The sequence below is a fragment of the Natator depressus genome, chromosome 5 (genome assembly GCF_965152275.1).
Source record: "Natator depressus isolate rNatDep1 chromosome 5, rNatDep2.hap1, whole genome shotgun sequence".
In the NCBI taxonomy this organism is placed as follows: Eukaryota; Metazoa; Chordata; order Testudines; family Cheloniidae; genus Natator; species Natator depressus.
In genome coordinates this window covers 92,139,358-92,152,185 of record NC_134238.1, presented here as the reverse complement: position 1 = coordinate 92,152,185, position 12,828 = coordinate 92,139,358, and the positions used below count along the sequence as shown (strand labels likewise).

The 12,828-nt window shown below is 40.9% G+C and overlaps 1 protein-coding gene across 4 annotated transcripts in view; it reads left to right on the top strand.

The window, feature by feature from the left end:
- The window catches only part of LOC141987656 (transducin-like enhancer protein 4), a 119,580-nt gene extending 117,411 nt beyond the window's left edge, over nt 1-2,169 (top strand). For all 4 annotated transcript variants that reach the window (XM_074953202.1, XM_074953205.1, XM_074953204.1 and 1 more), the window contains 2 exons: nt 825-1,271; nt 1,738-2,169. In XM_074953202.1, coding sequence (XP_074809303.1) covers nt 825-932 — 108 coding nt within the window. In that variant the 3' untranslated portion in view covers nt 933-1,271; nt 1,738-2,169. The remainder of the gene's footprint in view (nt 1-824; nt 1,272-1,737) is intronic.
- Nucleotides 2,170-12,828: the final 10,659 nt, after the last annotated feature.

Sequence of the window (12,828 nt, the reverse complement as noted above, 5' to 3'; positions counted from 1 at the left end):
TATACTATATCTAGGTAGATATAGATATAAATTAATTCTCTCTCTCTCATTTTTATGCTGTACCCATTGCATGGTCTATTTGTCTATTGAATTCTGTTCCATTGAAGTGCTTCTACTATGCCAGTCACTCTGGTGTCTTCTCACCTGTTTGTGTGTTTATTCCTGAGATTGTAAGTTCCTTGGTGCAGGGATGGTCTTTCTTTTCCATTTGGAAAGTGCTTAGAAGGGGGTACTAAAAACAGTAATGATTCTCATTCTCTATTATATCCTGTAGGTTTTTAGAGTGATTTCTATAGAAACCTCTCAAATTTCTCTAGAACCCTGTTGGTTTTATCCCAGTTAAACTCTGTAGGACTTCTCCATAAGGGGAATGTATTTTTTCAAGATGGCTTTTGGCTTGTTTTTAAGCAGGCGAAAACTAATTGAGTTATATAAACATTTAATAAATACTCACTGTTTGTAAAGTGTGTGGGGGGGGGGACGGAGGATTGGAGGGATTAGTTTGTTTTATAGGTTGTCTTCAGTTCTGTAATATTGAATAAAACATTCCCTTTCCTTTTATGTTGCTCTGTGTGTTGTCTTAAATACTTTATGTGAGGGAAGTTTGCGGAATTATTTTTGTAATTGCATGTGCCAGCCCTTCCTCTCTGCTTTGAGTCAATATATTTTGGTATTTAGATAAGCTCTCCTGTGCACTCCCCCTTAATAACCTCTCTACTGATTTAATCGTCTAATCTGGTGCCATTTGTGTTCACCTGATTTTATTAAAACAGAAAAATAGTTAATTTCTTTAAGCTTATGTATTTTTCTTTTGTTTCTCGTAGTCCAAAGAGTCCTCATCTGTGCTTAGCTGTGATATCTCTGTGGATGACAAATACATTGTCACTGGCTCTGGGGACAAGAAGGCTACAGTCTATGAAGTTATTTATTAGAGACAAAGCTGAATGCAAACAGGACTCCTCCTCCTAGCACTTTGCTGTATATTCCTTTTTTTTTTTTCTTTTCCAAACTGAGGACTTACAATGCTCATCACGGTTGTGGAGTTCATTTTTTCCCCCATCTAACTTGCTATTGAATTGTGAATGCTTATTAAGAACTTGTGATACCAAACTTAAGATATCTACTTGGAAGAAGAGGGGATAAGCATACTTAACACTGAACTGATTCTCTAATTATGTATTATAGCTGTAATGTATTTATTTTGTTTAAAGAAGGCTTTCTAACAATGAACTGACTAAATAAAGCTGTCTGCCCCTGCCTTGGTTTGAAAGGTGCGTTGTATATTTTGTGTTTTTTGCTGGGGGGTGGAAAGGAGGAAGGGTGGGAGGTCACAAGTGACAAGTGCACTAAATAGAATGATAGCTTATATTAAATTTTTGACTATTTATCTTGCTCTTGGTTGAGACCTCCTCAGAGCTTCTGTAATATAAATAATTATTGTGGGAGGAAGATGATGTAATTTGATGTATTTTAGACCAGCTTGGAAATCTAGAAGAGTAATTACGAACTATAACAGGTTGTGTATATATGCCTGTAATTTTTCACTAGTTAAATTCAGAGCTGAATTTAACAAATTGTAAGGAAACGTGCCAAAAATAAGATTCTTTTTAATGTATGTAACAATCTGCTGTCATGTAGTGTTTTGTAAATAGGTTTGTTTTCAATGCTTCCGGGGACGATAAAATCCTCTATGTTGATCCTGGCTTTTTAATATAACATCTCTTTGTTGTATTGCAGAGAGAAGTACAGTAACTTGCCTCAAAGAGCCACCTTTATCTCTTCTGGATGTTTTTGCCACATTTCTTTGAGAAGGGAGATGTGCGTCTTTCAGCAATTTTGCAGTTACAAGAGATTACAGAAATATTTGCTATATTCATTGGAAACTGCACTGAAATGAGAATGGATTCCTACCAATGTACAGACTACAAAATCAAGGACTTCAGAGGTAGGATTTACAAGAGCACTCATTCTGAAGTTCAGAAAAGAATGGATTCTCTCTTGGGAAAAGGACTTGCTTTATTTGCCACCGGTTCTATCCAAGTCTTAGTTGGATGTCCCTGAAATGGACACAGGCTGTGCCATTGTGCCAGAGACATTGTGTTATCTTTTTATGTTGTTGTTGCTGTTAAACTATGATCTGTGACCTTTTTTTTTTTTTTTTTTTTTTTTGAATGCTTTAAAAAAATCTTTAAGTCTGTGGATCTGCTGATGTACAGTGCCTTTGCTGCTATGGATCAAAATCAAAAGAACGATGTAGATAAATCTTATTGTATAAGTAGAAAGTTACTTAATTTCATACTAGAAATGGATTGATGCTGCAAGTTGAAATGGACTGTTCATTGAAGTTCCAAATGTGGTAGCAAAAAATAGTGTCTTAAGTGCTTAGTGTTTGATGTCATTAACAGTTTCGTAATACTCTACAGTGTAGAAAGATTTTGATACTAAACTGTGTCATTGTACATAGTTCTAATGCATTGTATTGACCACCAGTACTTCTATAATGGTAGATTATTGTTTGTGCATTCAGACTTTTAAGCATTAAACATAAGTAACTTCTATGATGTATTATTTTTCTAATTTTTTTCCCCTTGTGGATTTGGACACCTCAGTATTGTGGGCAGATTTCAGTTTGGTCAACGGAGAGTAGGCAGCTGAATAAAAAGTTCTAAATTGCACAGCATACCACTATAGATTTTTGAAAAAGAACAATGTGTTTTGTAAAAGACACTTCCCGCCAATTGTCTAGTTTCACAGCAAACTTTCTTAACTGAAAATTTCTATAGTTGGTGTGACAGGGTCGGGCCAGATGGCTACAGGAGAGTAATAGAAGGCAGTATGTTAGCCCCAGGTTAAGTAGGTCCCTTTCCCCTGGGTAAGGTAACAGGGAAGGTTCCAGAACAATCAGGAACCTTCTGGAGACAATTAAGACTGGCTGATTAGAACACCTACAGCCAGTCAAGAAGCTGCTAGAATCAATTAAGGCAGGCTAATCAGGGCACCTGGGTTTTAAAAAGGAGCTCACTTCAGTTTGTGGTGTGCGTGTGAGGAGCTGGGAGCAAGAGGCACTAGGAGCTGAGAGTGAGAAAGCATACTGTTGGAGGACAGAGGAGTACAAGTATTATCAGACACCAGGAGGAAGGTCCTATGGTGAGGATAAAGAAGGTGTTGGGAGGAGGCCATGGGGAAGTAGCCCAGGGAGTTGTAGCTGTCGCAAGGCTGTTCCAGGAGGCACTCTAGACGGCTGCATTCCACAGGGCCCTGGGCTGGAACCCAGAGTAGAGGTCAGGCCCGGGTTCCCCCCAAACCTCCCAACTCCAGGTCAGACACAGGAGGAGTTGACCTGGTCTGTGGGTTCACAAAAACGGCCAAGCTGAGGGCTGCTGTGAAGCTCCAAGGCGAGCAAATCCGCCAATAAGCACAAGACCCACCAAGGTAGAGGAGGAACTTTGTCACATTAGTTATACTATTGCAATGGTTTTAGAGATTGATACCATACTAAGAGCTTAGCCATATGACTCAGAGTATAGTACCTCCTGTTTTGTGCATTTTCTAATCTGTTATGGAGTTTGGGTTCCTCCACACCTCAGTGAGAGTTAAGTTTGGAACAGCCCATGTTCCATAGCTTGCTAAAGCATGCACAGCTGAATGGGAGGTGGGAAGAATGGTGCACTGGAATTTAGCACACGGGCTCCGTTACAGAGGAACTGATTCAAAATCTCTTGACTTCACTGGACTTTGGATCAAACCGTAAGATCTCAAACCATTTCATTTTCATTTTCATTTAATGAACAGAAAGACTATCATTGATTTCAGTGGGCCCTAAGCTAGGGAAAGGAAATCTAGCCCACCAGGCACAAATATAAAGGGTACTGATTTGGGAGCCCATTCCTTTAGTATTTTTTTTTTTAAAACCTACTCTTTTAAATCAGTTACTAGTATTGTGAGTGACTTTGTAATATTTATTGGTGAGGAGTAATGGAGAGTGATATACTAACTTCTTCTTCAAGTGATGGTCCCTATTATATTCTGCTGAGGGTTTACGCATGCGCACAATGCATTCAGAGCCGGAGAATTTAAAAGTACCAGTGTCTGTTGGTCCGCACATGTGCACTAGCCTCATCTCATGGTTTCGTCTGAGGTGATAAAGAGCAGAGCGGACTGACTGCGTCTCCAGTTCCTTCTCACTGCCACATGGTCTGAGTCAGAGCTACTAGTGTCCTCTTGTGTTTGATGCACTTTTTAAAGTTTCAAATTTTAGGTAGTTATTTTTTCTTGTAACGTTTGCTGTTTTTACTGCTTTAACGTAGTTTTAGCTTTTAGTAATATTTTTAATAGAACTGAGACTTTGGGGGAATCGGTTTACTGGTTACCCCCTCATCCCCACCCCAGTACCCACGTGCAGGCACTGGACTATGCTGAAGGTGCCAGGATTTAAAATCTGTGCCTCCTGCTTGCACTCCTTCTCAATCATCAACAAACATCAACACTGCCTGTACTGCTTGGGAAAAGCACAAGTTTCATCCTGGTACAGTATCTGCCAGTCCTTCCCAAGCCGTACCCAAGAAGGTCAGGCTCTCTGCCTTAAGAAGTACCTCATGGAAGTCACCTTGAGGCCTCCATTATACCCAGGAGGAAACCTGATCCCCTGCCCCCCCGCCCACCCCCACCCCTTACATCGTCCTGAGACAGGCAGGAGTGCACCTCTGACTTTGGAGATGCAGATTGGTTCTGGCGTTACTACTTCTATGGATCATGTCCTGGGTCCCAGACAATGGACCTTCCACGAGTTCCAGCCATGGAGAGGCAGTGCACTCCAAGATGCACAAGCATGAAGAAAAAACCCTGCACAAACTGATGGATCTGCCAATACCGAGCCCCACACGCAGTCAACATTGGCTTCCCTTAAGAGAAGGGATCCATCATTTCCGTTGAAGTCCTCCTCTTTGGCCCTGGTTCCGTTAACGAGTACCATTAACCCTGGAGAGATTGGAGAAAACACCAGAGCCACATGAACTATTTGCCCTAGAAGAACTGAGCTCTCCATGCCTTCCACTACCATCCACATCTAGCGAGGCCAGATCTCCCACCCAGGACATACCACAGTCAAGGCATGCTTCAATACATCCTCCTATGGTTTACATGCTTCTGCCAGCTCTGACGGTACTGCCATTGGAACAGGATCTGAGTTTTTGCCCTTAGAGGATTCAGAGGGAGCACAAGGACCACCCATTCCCTACCGCTACTTTCCCCAAAAGACCACTGACATCATGGCAGTACCTCCAACAGCAGAGAAGCCACTCACTGGTTTCCCCCAGTATGGGGCCCTGTACAGCACCCACCAGATCCGTCCTGCTGGCCCTATTGGAGATTCTGGCCCCAGTACCCCCCCTTGAAACCCACCTCATTCCGTGAGGGAAGCTTCGCTTCTATCCCCGCCAAGGGCACCCTTGAGCAGATGCTCCGAATCAGTTTGGAGGAAGAATCACTCAGTCCAGTTCAGACCACCAGAGCAAGAGCACTTTCCATCATCCTTTCCAAATGCTGTGGTAACTTCAGCTTCCCCTTTGCCTTCAGAAGACTTTTGGCGATTTCAAGGTCTCCTGCGAAGGATGGCAAACCATCTTCATAGGAGGAAGTACAAGGCAAACAGCATTAGCTCCAGGACATCCTTCATTCCTTGGTACCAAGTAGGGTTTCTTTATCGATCAGTGAGACCTTTCTCCAACCGGCTCGAACAGTTTGGCATTCCCCAGTCACATGCACACCTATACTAAGTACCAGCTAAGAGGTCGGAGTTTAATTTCTCACCCGCCTCCCACAGCTAATTCCTTTGTGGTGCAAGCAGCACCTGAACAGTCAAAACAGCAAAACTCATGCTCCACTCCAGCTGATAAAGAGGGCAAACGATTGAATCTTCTTGGACACACGATCTTCTAGTCAGCTAGCCTCCAATTCCTAATTTCGAGTTACCAAGCCTTGTTGGCCAATTCTGACTTCCTCAATTATGGCAAACCGGAAGACTTTACTGAAAAGCTGCCTCAGCAAGATTGAGTCCAGTTCCAGTCTGGGAAACTGGTGGTGAGGACAGTGCTTCAATCTGCTCTAGATGCAGCAGATACCTCGATGGCTATGGGCATTGTCATTTGGAGGGAATTGTGGCTTCATTTGTCTGGCTTCATGTGGCTTCATTTTCCCAGGGAGGTGCAAAATACCATCAAGGACCTCTTTTGATTAACCCCATCTTTTTAACTAGAATACCAATGATTCCCTCTACACCCTAAATGATTTACGGCCACACTTAGATCATTGGGTATCTGTACACCTGTACCTAAGCAGAATTTCTACCGATTCAGGAACAACGATTCAGAAATCCCCAGTTCTTCAATCGAAGACCATACAAATCACCATGCAAGCACCAAAAGACCCAACAATCCCACCTTCACAGCTTTCATCATCACACATGCAGGCCTCTAAGAAAAGAGATACAGGTACCACTAGAGAGCCATCAACCACTATTCCTACTGCCCTACAACCAGTCCACCTCCTTCAGGGGTCATCTAGCACTCTTTCTACTAGTTTGGAGTGCAATAAAAATGGACAAGTGGGTGCTAGATGTCATCCTCTATGGCTATACGATCGAGTTCATCATGCTACCTCATCCACAACCCATGCCCTGATCCCTTTTCAGGGACCACTCTCATGACCGCATCCTTGCTCTAGAGGTAGACTCCTTACTACAAAGAAGAACGATAGAGCAGGTTCCTCCAAACTATCAAGGGATAGGGTTCTATTCAACTTACTTCCTGGTACCCAAAATGAAGACCTGGATCTCCATTGCCTCAATCGCTTCATCCACAAACCCAAATTTTTTATGGTCACTTTAGTATCCATCGTACCGTCACTAGAAAAAGGCATGTGGTTTACGGCTCTCAATATGCAGGATGCCTGTTTTCACATAGACATCCATCCAATGCACACATGATTCCTTTGGTTCACAGTAGGCCCTCAGGGTTTTCAATACAGTGTCCTACAATTTGGACTCACCACTGCTCCCAGGGTCTTCAAAGTTTTTTCTTTGTCATAATGGCCCACCTCCAGGCTTTATGGGATCCATTTATTCCCATATCTCGACAACTGGCTTCTAGCAGCATGATCCAGAGACGAAGCTCAGATCTCGACCTCCATGTTGATGAGACTTCTTTCCTTCCTAGGAGTCAACATCAATGTCAAAAAATTAACTTTGGTTCCCACACAGTCCCTAGGTTTCATAGGGGCCTCCATCAACTCAGTCACAGCACGAGCTTACCTACCAAAGGACAGATTCCAGACTCTGCAAGAACTCGTCACCCGAATAATCAATAGTCCATCTGTCCAGGCCAGGACTTGCCTTTTCCCTGGCAGCCTGCATGTATGTCACCACCTTCGCTCACCTCCACCTTTGTTGCCTACAGGTGTGGCTCCAGAGAGTTTACTCACCCACACAGCATGCCATGGACCTTATGCTGACAGTCCCTCCCAAGCTCTCTTCCTTACAGGGATGGACAGACCTAACACCTGTCTGTGTAGGAATCCCCTTTCTCCCATCCTCCCCGGACAGCACGGTCATCACAAAACTCTGCAATGGATACCTCCTTCAGCACGGTTGTCCTCCACTCAACCATTCCATCCTCATCCTCGCACCACTTGTTAATTACCCTCAGTGGAATACAATAGACCATCACTTGAAGAAGAGGAGGAGGATACTTACCTGTAGCTGGAGGCTCTTAGAGATGTGTGGTCCCTGTCTGTATTCCACTTCCCACCCTCTTTCCCTTTGCTGTGGATCTGTGTGATTTGCACTGGATAAGGAACTGGAGACACGGTGGGTCTGCCCCACCCTTTATCGTCTCAGAGGAAACCATTAGGCAAGGCAAGGGTGCATACATGGACCAATGGATACCACTACTTTCAAATTATCTGGCTCTGTACACATGCCATGCATGCATAAACCCTCAGTGGAATATAGACAGGGACCACGTATCTCAAAGAACCTCTGGTTATAGGTAAGTAACAGCCTCATTTTCCCCTCCCCTACTCCCCAGAGCAATCTGTTTCTTTAGGACTGCGTTGAAGAGGAATTTCCAAAATGTCTTCCAAGCTGATGTAAATTTGTTGCTCAAGTACAATCATATCTTCGAAAGGAAGTTCTCAACTACTTATTACAGCAGGGCTTCAAAGAGATAAACATGATGTAGAAGTTTTCTGTTTATTATTACTGTAATCTAAACATACATAATAGGAATAGGAGAGACCTGTTGTTTTCAGAACCATCCAGTAATTTGAAAGGCTGTGTATTTTACCTTTACTTAAGGAAGGGAAACCTTCGACTTACTGTTCCCAAGAGTACCCCAAAAGCATATGTTTGTATATTATTAGAATCATGAGAGGCTGCTTGCACCCCACCCCCAACACAAGCCTTTCATTCTTTAATAAATAACTGTTTCAATGCACCCACCTGAATTTCAAAATGTAGTTTTAACTGTGTTGTGATATACTTCAAAACAGCATGCAATAGCTGTATATTGTTGTTTGTATTAATGCTCTTTGAATATTTTACAGAATCAAATGCCTGAATGCCAGGATTATTGCAATTAAATGTACGGTCATCCTGATTTCCCCCCCTTCCCCCACCCCAGTGTTCAATGCAAATGAAAAGTAACCTGGATCAAACTTTTTTAGGTAAAGCATCAATTAGGTTCACACTCCTTTTTCATCCTTTAATTCTTTAAGTTACTGCTTGGTTGCTTCTTTTCTTCTGTAAGAATCTGTTGCTGCCAGTTGTCTGTAGTACCATAGGTTACGAACTTATGCTTTTGTTTTTTCATAATTAATAACCTTTGGTTTCCTCTTATTAATTTCCCCCTCTACTAAAACTTGTCAGTCATTTGATGCGGTGACACGTTAGACAAGCCTTTAACATTTATTATAGTGTATGAACATGCTAGCGAAGTTTAGGAGTCACGTTAAGTCTAAACCCCTACTTTCAAAGGCTTATACATTTCTAAAAATATGACTATATTTTAAATTCAATTTCTGTTGTTTGTTCTCAGCCTTAAAGTGACTCTTTTGTCTCTTTCCTTTTCCCCCCCTGTTTTTAAGCTATTGAAGAGTGAGAAATCAGATGGTGAAAACATCCTTTTTCTTTACTAGGCATTTTTTCCACTGTGATAGTGCAGATGGCACATAAAAAGCACATGATTCCTCCTCGTCTCTCAAATTTTGAAAGGTGTGATGCTCCAGATAAATGCCCACTCACAACTATGTGGCCACGTATATGTTGAGCACCACACATAACCACAACCTAGATCCACAGCTGATGTAAATGGTATAGTGCTGTTGAAGTGTATGAAGTTATGCAAATTTATCCCAACTGAGGATCGAGCACATTGTGCTATGTCACACAACAAAAGCCGGACAACCCAACTAGTCTCTCCTACACTTTACAGCTCTGGGCCCTCTTCAAACCCTGTCCTCCACCCCATGCCTCCGCTGTTTATTTGACTATGTGACTTAATCTCTCATTCAGATACAAATTCTGATGTGTTTATTTAAATGGCAGTTTCTAACCCATATGCAAGTATTTATGATGCTTCAAAAAGTGAAATGCAAAAAACTGTGAAATGAAACATGGTTGAGATTTTACATGCACAGGAGTCAGAAAATTCAAAGTAATGGCTTGGTCTGCTACTATTTCTCATCCATATTGAATATATTATATATTTAAGCCATTAAAATTAACGCTATATGCAATGATACAAAATATAAGAAGGCTGTGAAAACAGTCACTTTGAATTTTCCAGTTTGTGTGCACTGAAAGTCTTGGCAATAGAATTGCATTGACACAGGATTTATGGGAGAAGGGATTGCATTTAAAATTAAGAAATTTGCTAATATGAGTGTTTCTGGTGGCCAAGAGGGTATTGGAGTGGAGTGAGGGGGACTGACCTGGGACATAGCTGATAGTTCCACATCTTTAAAAGAGAAGCCCCTTCACATGCACGGCAAGAGATGAAGCCTGAAGTAGTGTGCTGTAGAAGATCATCTTTGACAAACTCTTAAATAATGCACCTGCAGTGTCTGCTTTTGAATCAAGAGTTACTGAACATAACCCTTGAGATTTCATGTTTCTCCCGGTATTTGGAGTGAAGCATTTCCACCTCACAGCAAGAAATTTTTATGTCAAAACCAATAAACGTTCTTATTCTTACCAAATGATTTTCTGTCCTGGTTACAAGGAAACAGTATTAGAGTGTCTTTTTTATTATTATTGTTAAAAAAGCGTTGTCTGACATTTACAACATGTCCATAAACCTGCCATCAAGTACAAGAAGCACTTCTATGGGTCATTTGGACTCACGTGGATCTATTCTAAAATGTTGGTTAAATACAGCTTTTTTGGTTTCTCTGTAATCCTATGATATTGTAATGTATAATATACAAATCTGAGGAGGAATCTTCTAGCAGTTACTCCGCATATCAGTAGTTAAGAATTACCCTGTTGTCCTAACTTCTAAAGATGCATGTGAAGGGTAAATTCAGTCACATACAAAAATACAGAATAGACGATGATTTTTAGTCTTTCTTTATTATATTAACCCCAAATGTCTCTTAATGACAGATCAAGCCAAGCACTAATAGTATTACTTTCCACATTCAAATAAAGGAAGAGGTGGAGGAATTTAAAGTTTTTAAAATGGAACTTTCCATCAAAATACAATCTTTGTTTTTTTAAAAAAAAGAATAAATAGAATTTTGAGTGGCCTGAGTTGCTTTGATTGTACAATCATCAGTCAAGAAGAATTTTTTGGTAACCAATACATTGTGGCTCACTGGCTTCTAAAGAAAACGACTATAATGATTTTAAAAGTGAGGGTTTATGTTTGTGTGGAAAAAAATAGGGGCTTAGCACAGGGTCCTATTCTCAGAGAAAATGAATGTGAGTCAAAAGTCACAGGTGTTGACATAAGGCTTGAGTAACTGCAGTTGAGATTTTCTGATGTTAAGCCTTAATCCTTTTCGATATTCCTGTAATGAAAATTAGAAACTCTGCTACATTAATTCTAAGTTCCAGAAATGAGGATCTTTACCCAGCAAGATAAGGAAAGTGACCAAATACAGAGAGATGTATAATTCTGGCCAGGGTCTTTTAATATACATTAAGTTTGCACCTTGTTGGTCATACAATTAATTAGTCAATGTCAATAGGGAATCAGTACACCATTATGATATTGGGAAGGGGGCACTATGCTGTAGGGGAGTTTCCCTCCTTTAGAGGAAGGATAAATTCAAACATCTGACCACTGATATAGAGCTATTAAAGATCCCATGGCTCTTTCTGGAGAACTAGTATAGGGCATAGGCACAGGTCTGTTGGCCAAACTGGTATTTTAAAATCTCCCATTTCCACCCCAGAGGCATCTGCATTTACTGGGTTATGAAATGATCCTTATTTAGACAGTGTAAAGTGTTCTTATAGTCTTCTGGATGAAATGTTGTCTCCAAATCTCGGGTCTTCTTCATTTAGCCAGGCCTTAGTCACAACTAAATTGAAATGTGTTTAGGGGGAAAAACCTCTTGAGGATCAAGCATCTTAACCCCTTATCAAACAGCCTAAGTGTGTGAATAAAACCATTTCAAAACTGCCATATAAACTACCAAAGCAGGTCTACCCATCGGCCACATGCTGCTGATAGAAAAAATCTCTTCCACAGCTTGGTCTCAAAATACAATCCTTGGGTGTTAAATGTGGTTTTTAGATCTGGATGTGAGGTGCAAATGATATGCTAGTTTTAAGCCAGTAATAATTCAAACAGGAATGCTGCTGCAGTTTTAACTGTGGTGTGGCTATGCAGTTGGTGAAGTTGAAATCAGTGCAGAAATTTGACAGGCACCCTGTAAATGAAGTGATCATGCACACTTTGTGTAAACTTACATGGTATAAAATATTAAGTCACTGTTTTGTTGTACATTCAGATGAACAATGAAAAAAGATATTTCAAAGCTATATTTGAAGTAACACTCAATTGCACTTTCGCTCTCAACTGTCCCTTTTAATTAAAAAAAAAAAAAGGGGGGGGGACCATGTTTCCTCTTACCACAGATCTTTAATAAATGAGCAGAACTGTTTGTGCATATTACAACATGTAAAGGATTTTCTGTGACAGTGTTGCTGCCCCTTATTGAGGAACTTATTTAAGTAGATGTTAAGGTGTAGCATCTCTGGGGTGCTGAAGCACTGCAGGCCTGATCTCATGAGTTGCTCACAAATCAGAGTTGAAGATGTTCACAGGATCAGGATGTCTACAACAATTGTAGCGACAGCTGTTACAGACAAGACTATATCTGTTTCTTCCTCTGAGCAGTCTTAAATAAAGAAATATGATATGAGCAACTCTCATTCTATTTGATTCTTCTGCTTTACTGAGTTGTCCATGTTTGAGATGCTTAACTAAAACGTTTTTTAATGGTGATGAAATGAAGGGGGAAAGTTTGGGGGGAAAGTGGAGGTGGGGGTTGGTGGTGAAGCAGGAAAGAAAACTTCCCCCAAAATTTTCTTGTACAGCTAAGAGAGTTCTTGAATGGGGTGCTGCTTAGATCTAACACTTTCATGTATAGATCTTATCTAAAAACTATAGCTAAAAGAGAACTAAGTGTTATCCAAGCACTAATATAACTTGTTCTAGCATTTAAATTTAAATTCTATTAGTCCAGACTGGTGACCTGGTTGCTTTTATAAGCTATACTGCAAGGATACTTTGTGCCCTGAGATTCCACAAATTCTTCTACCCC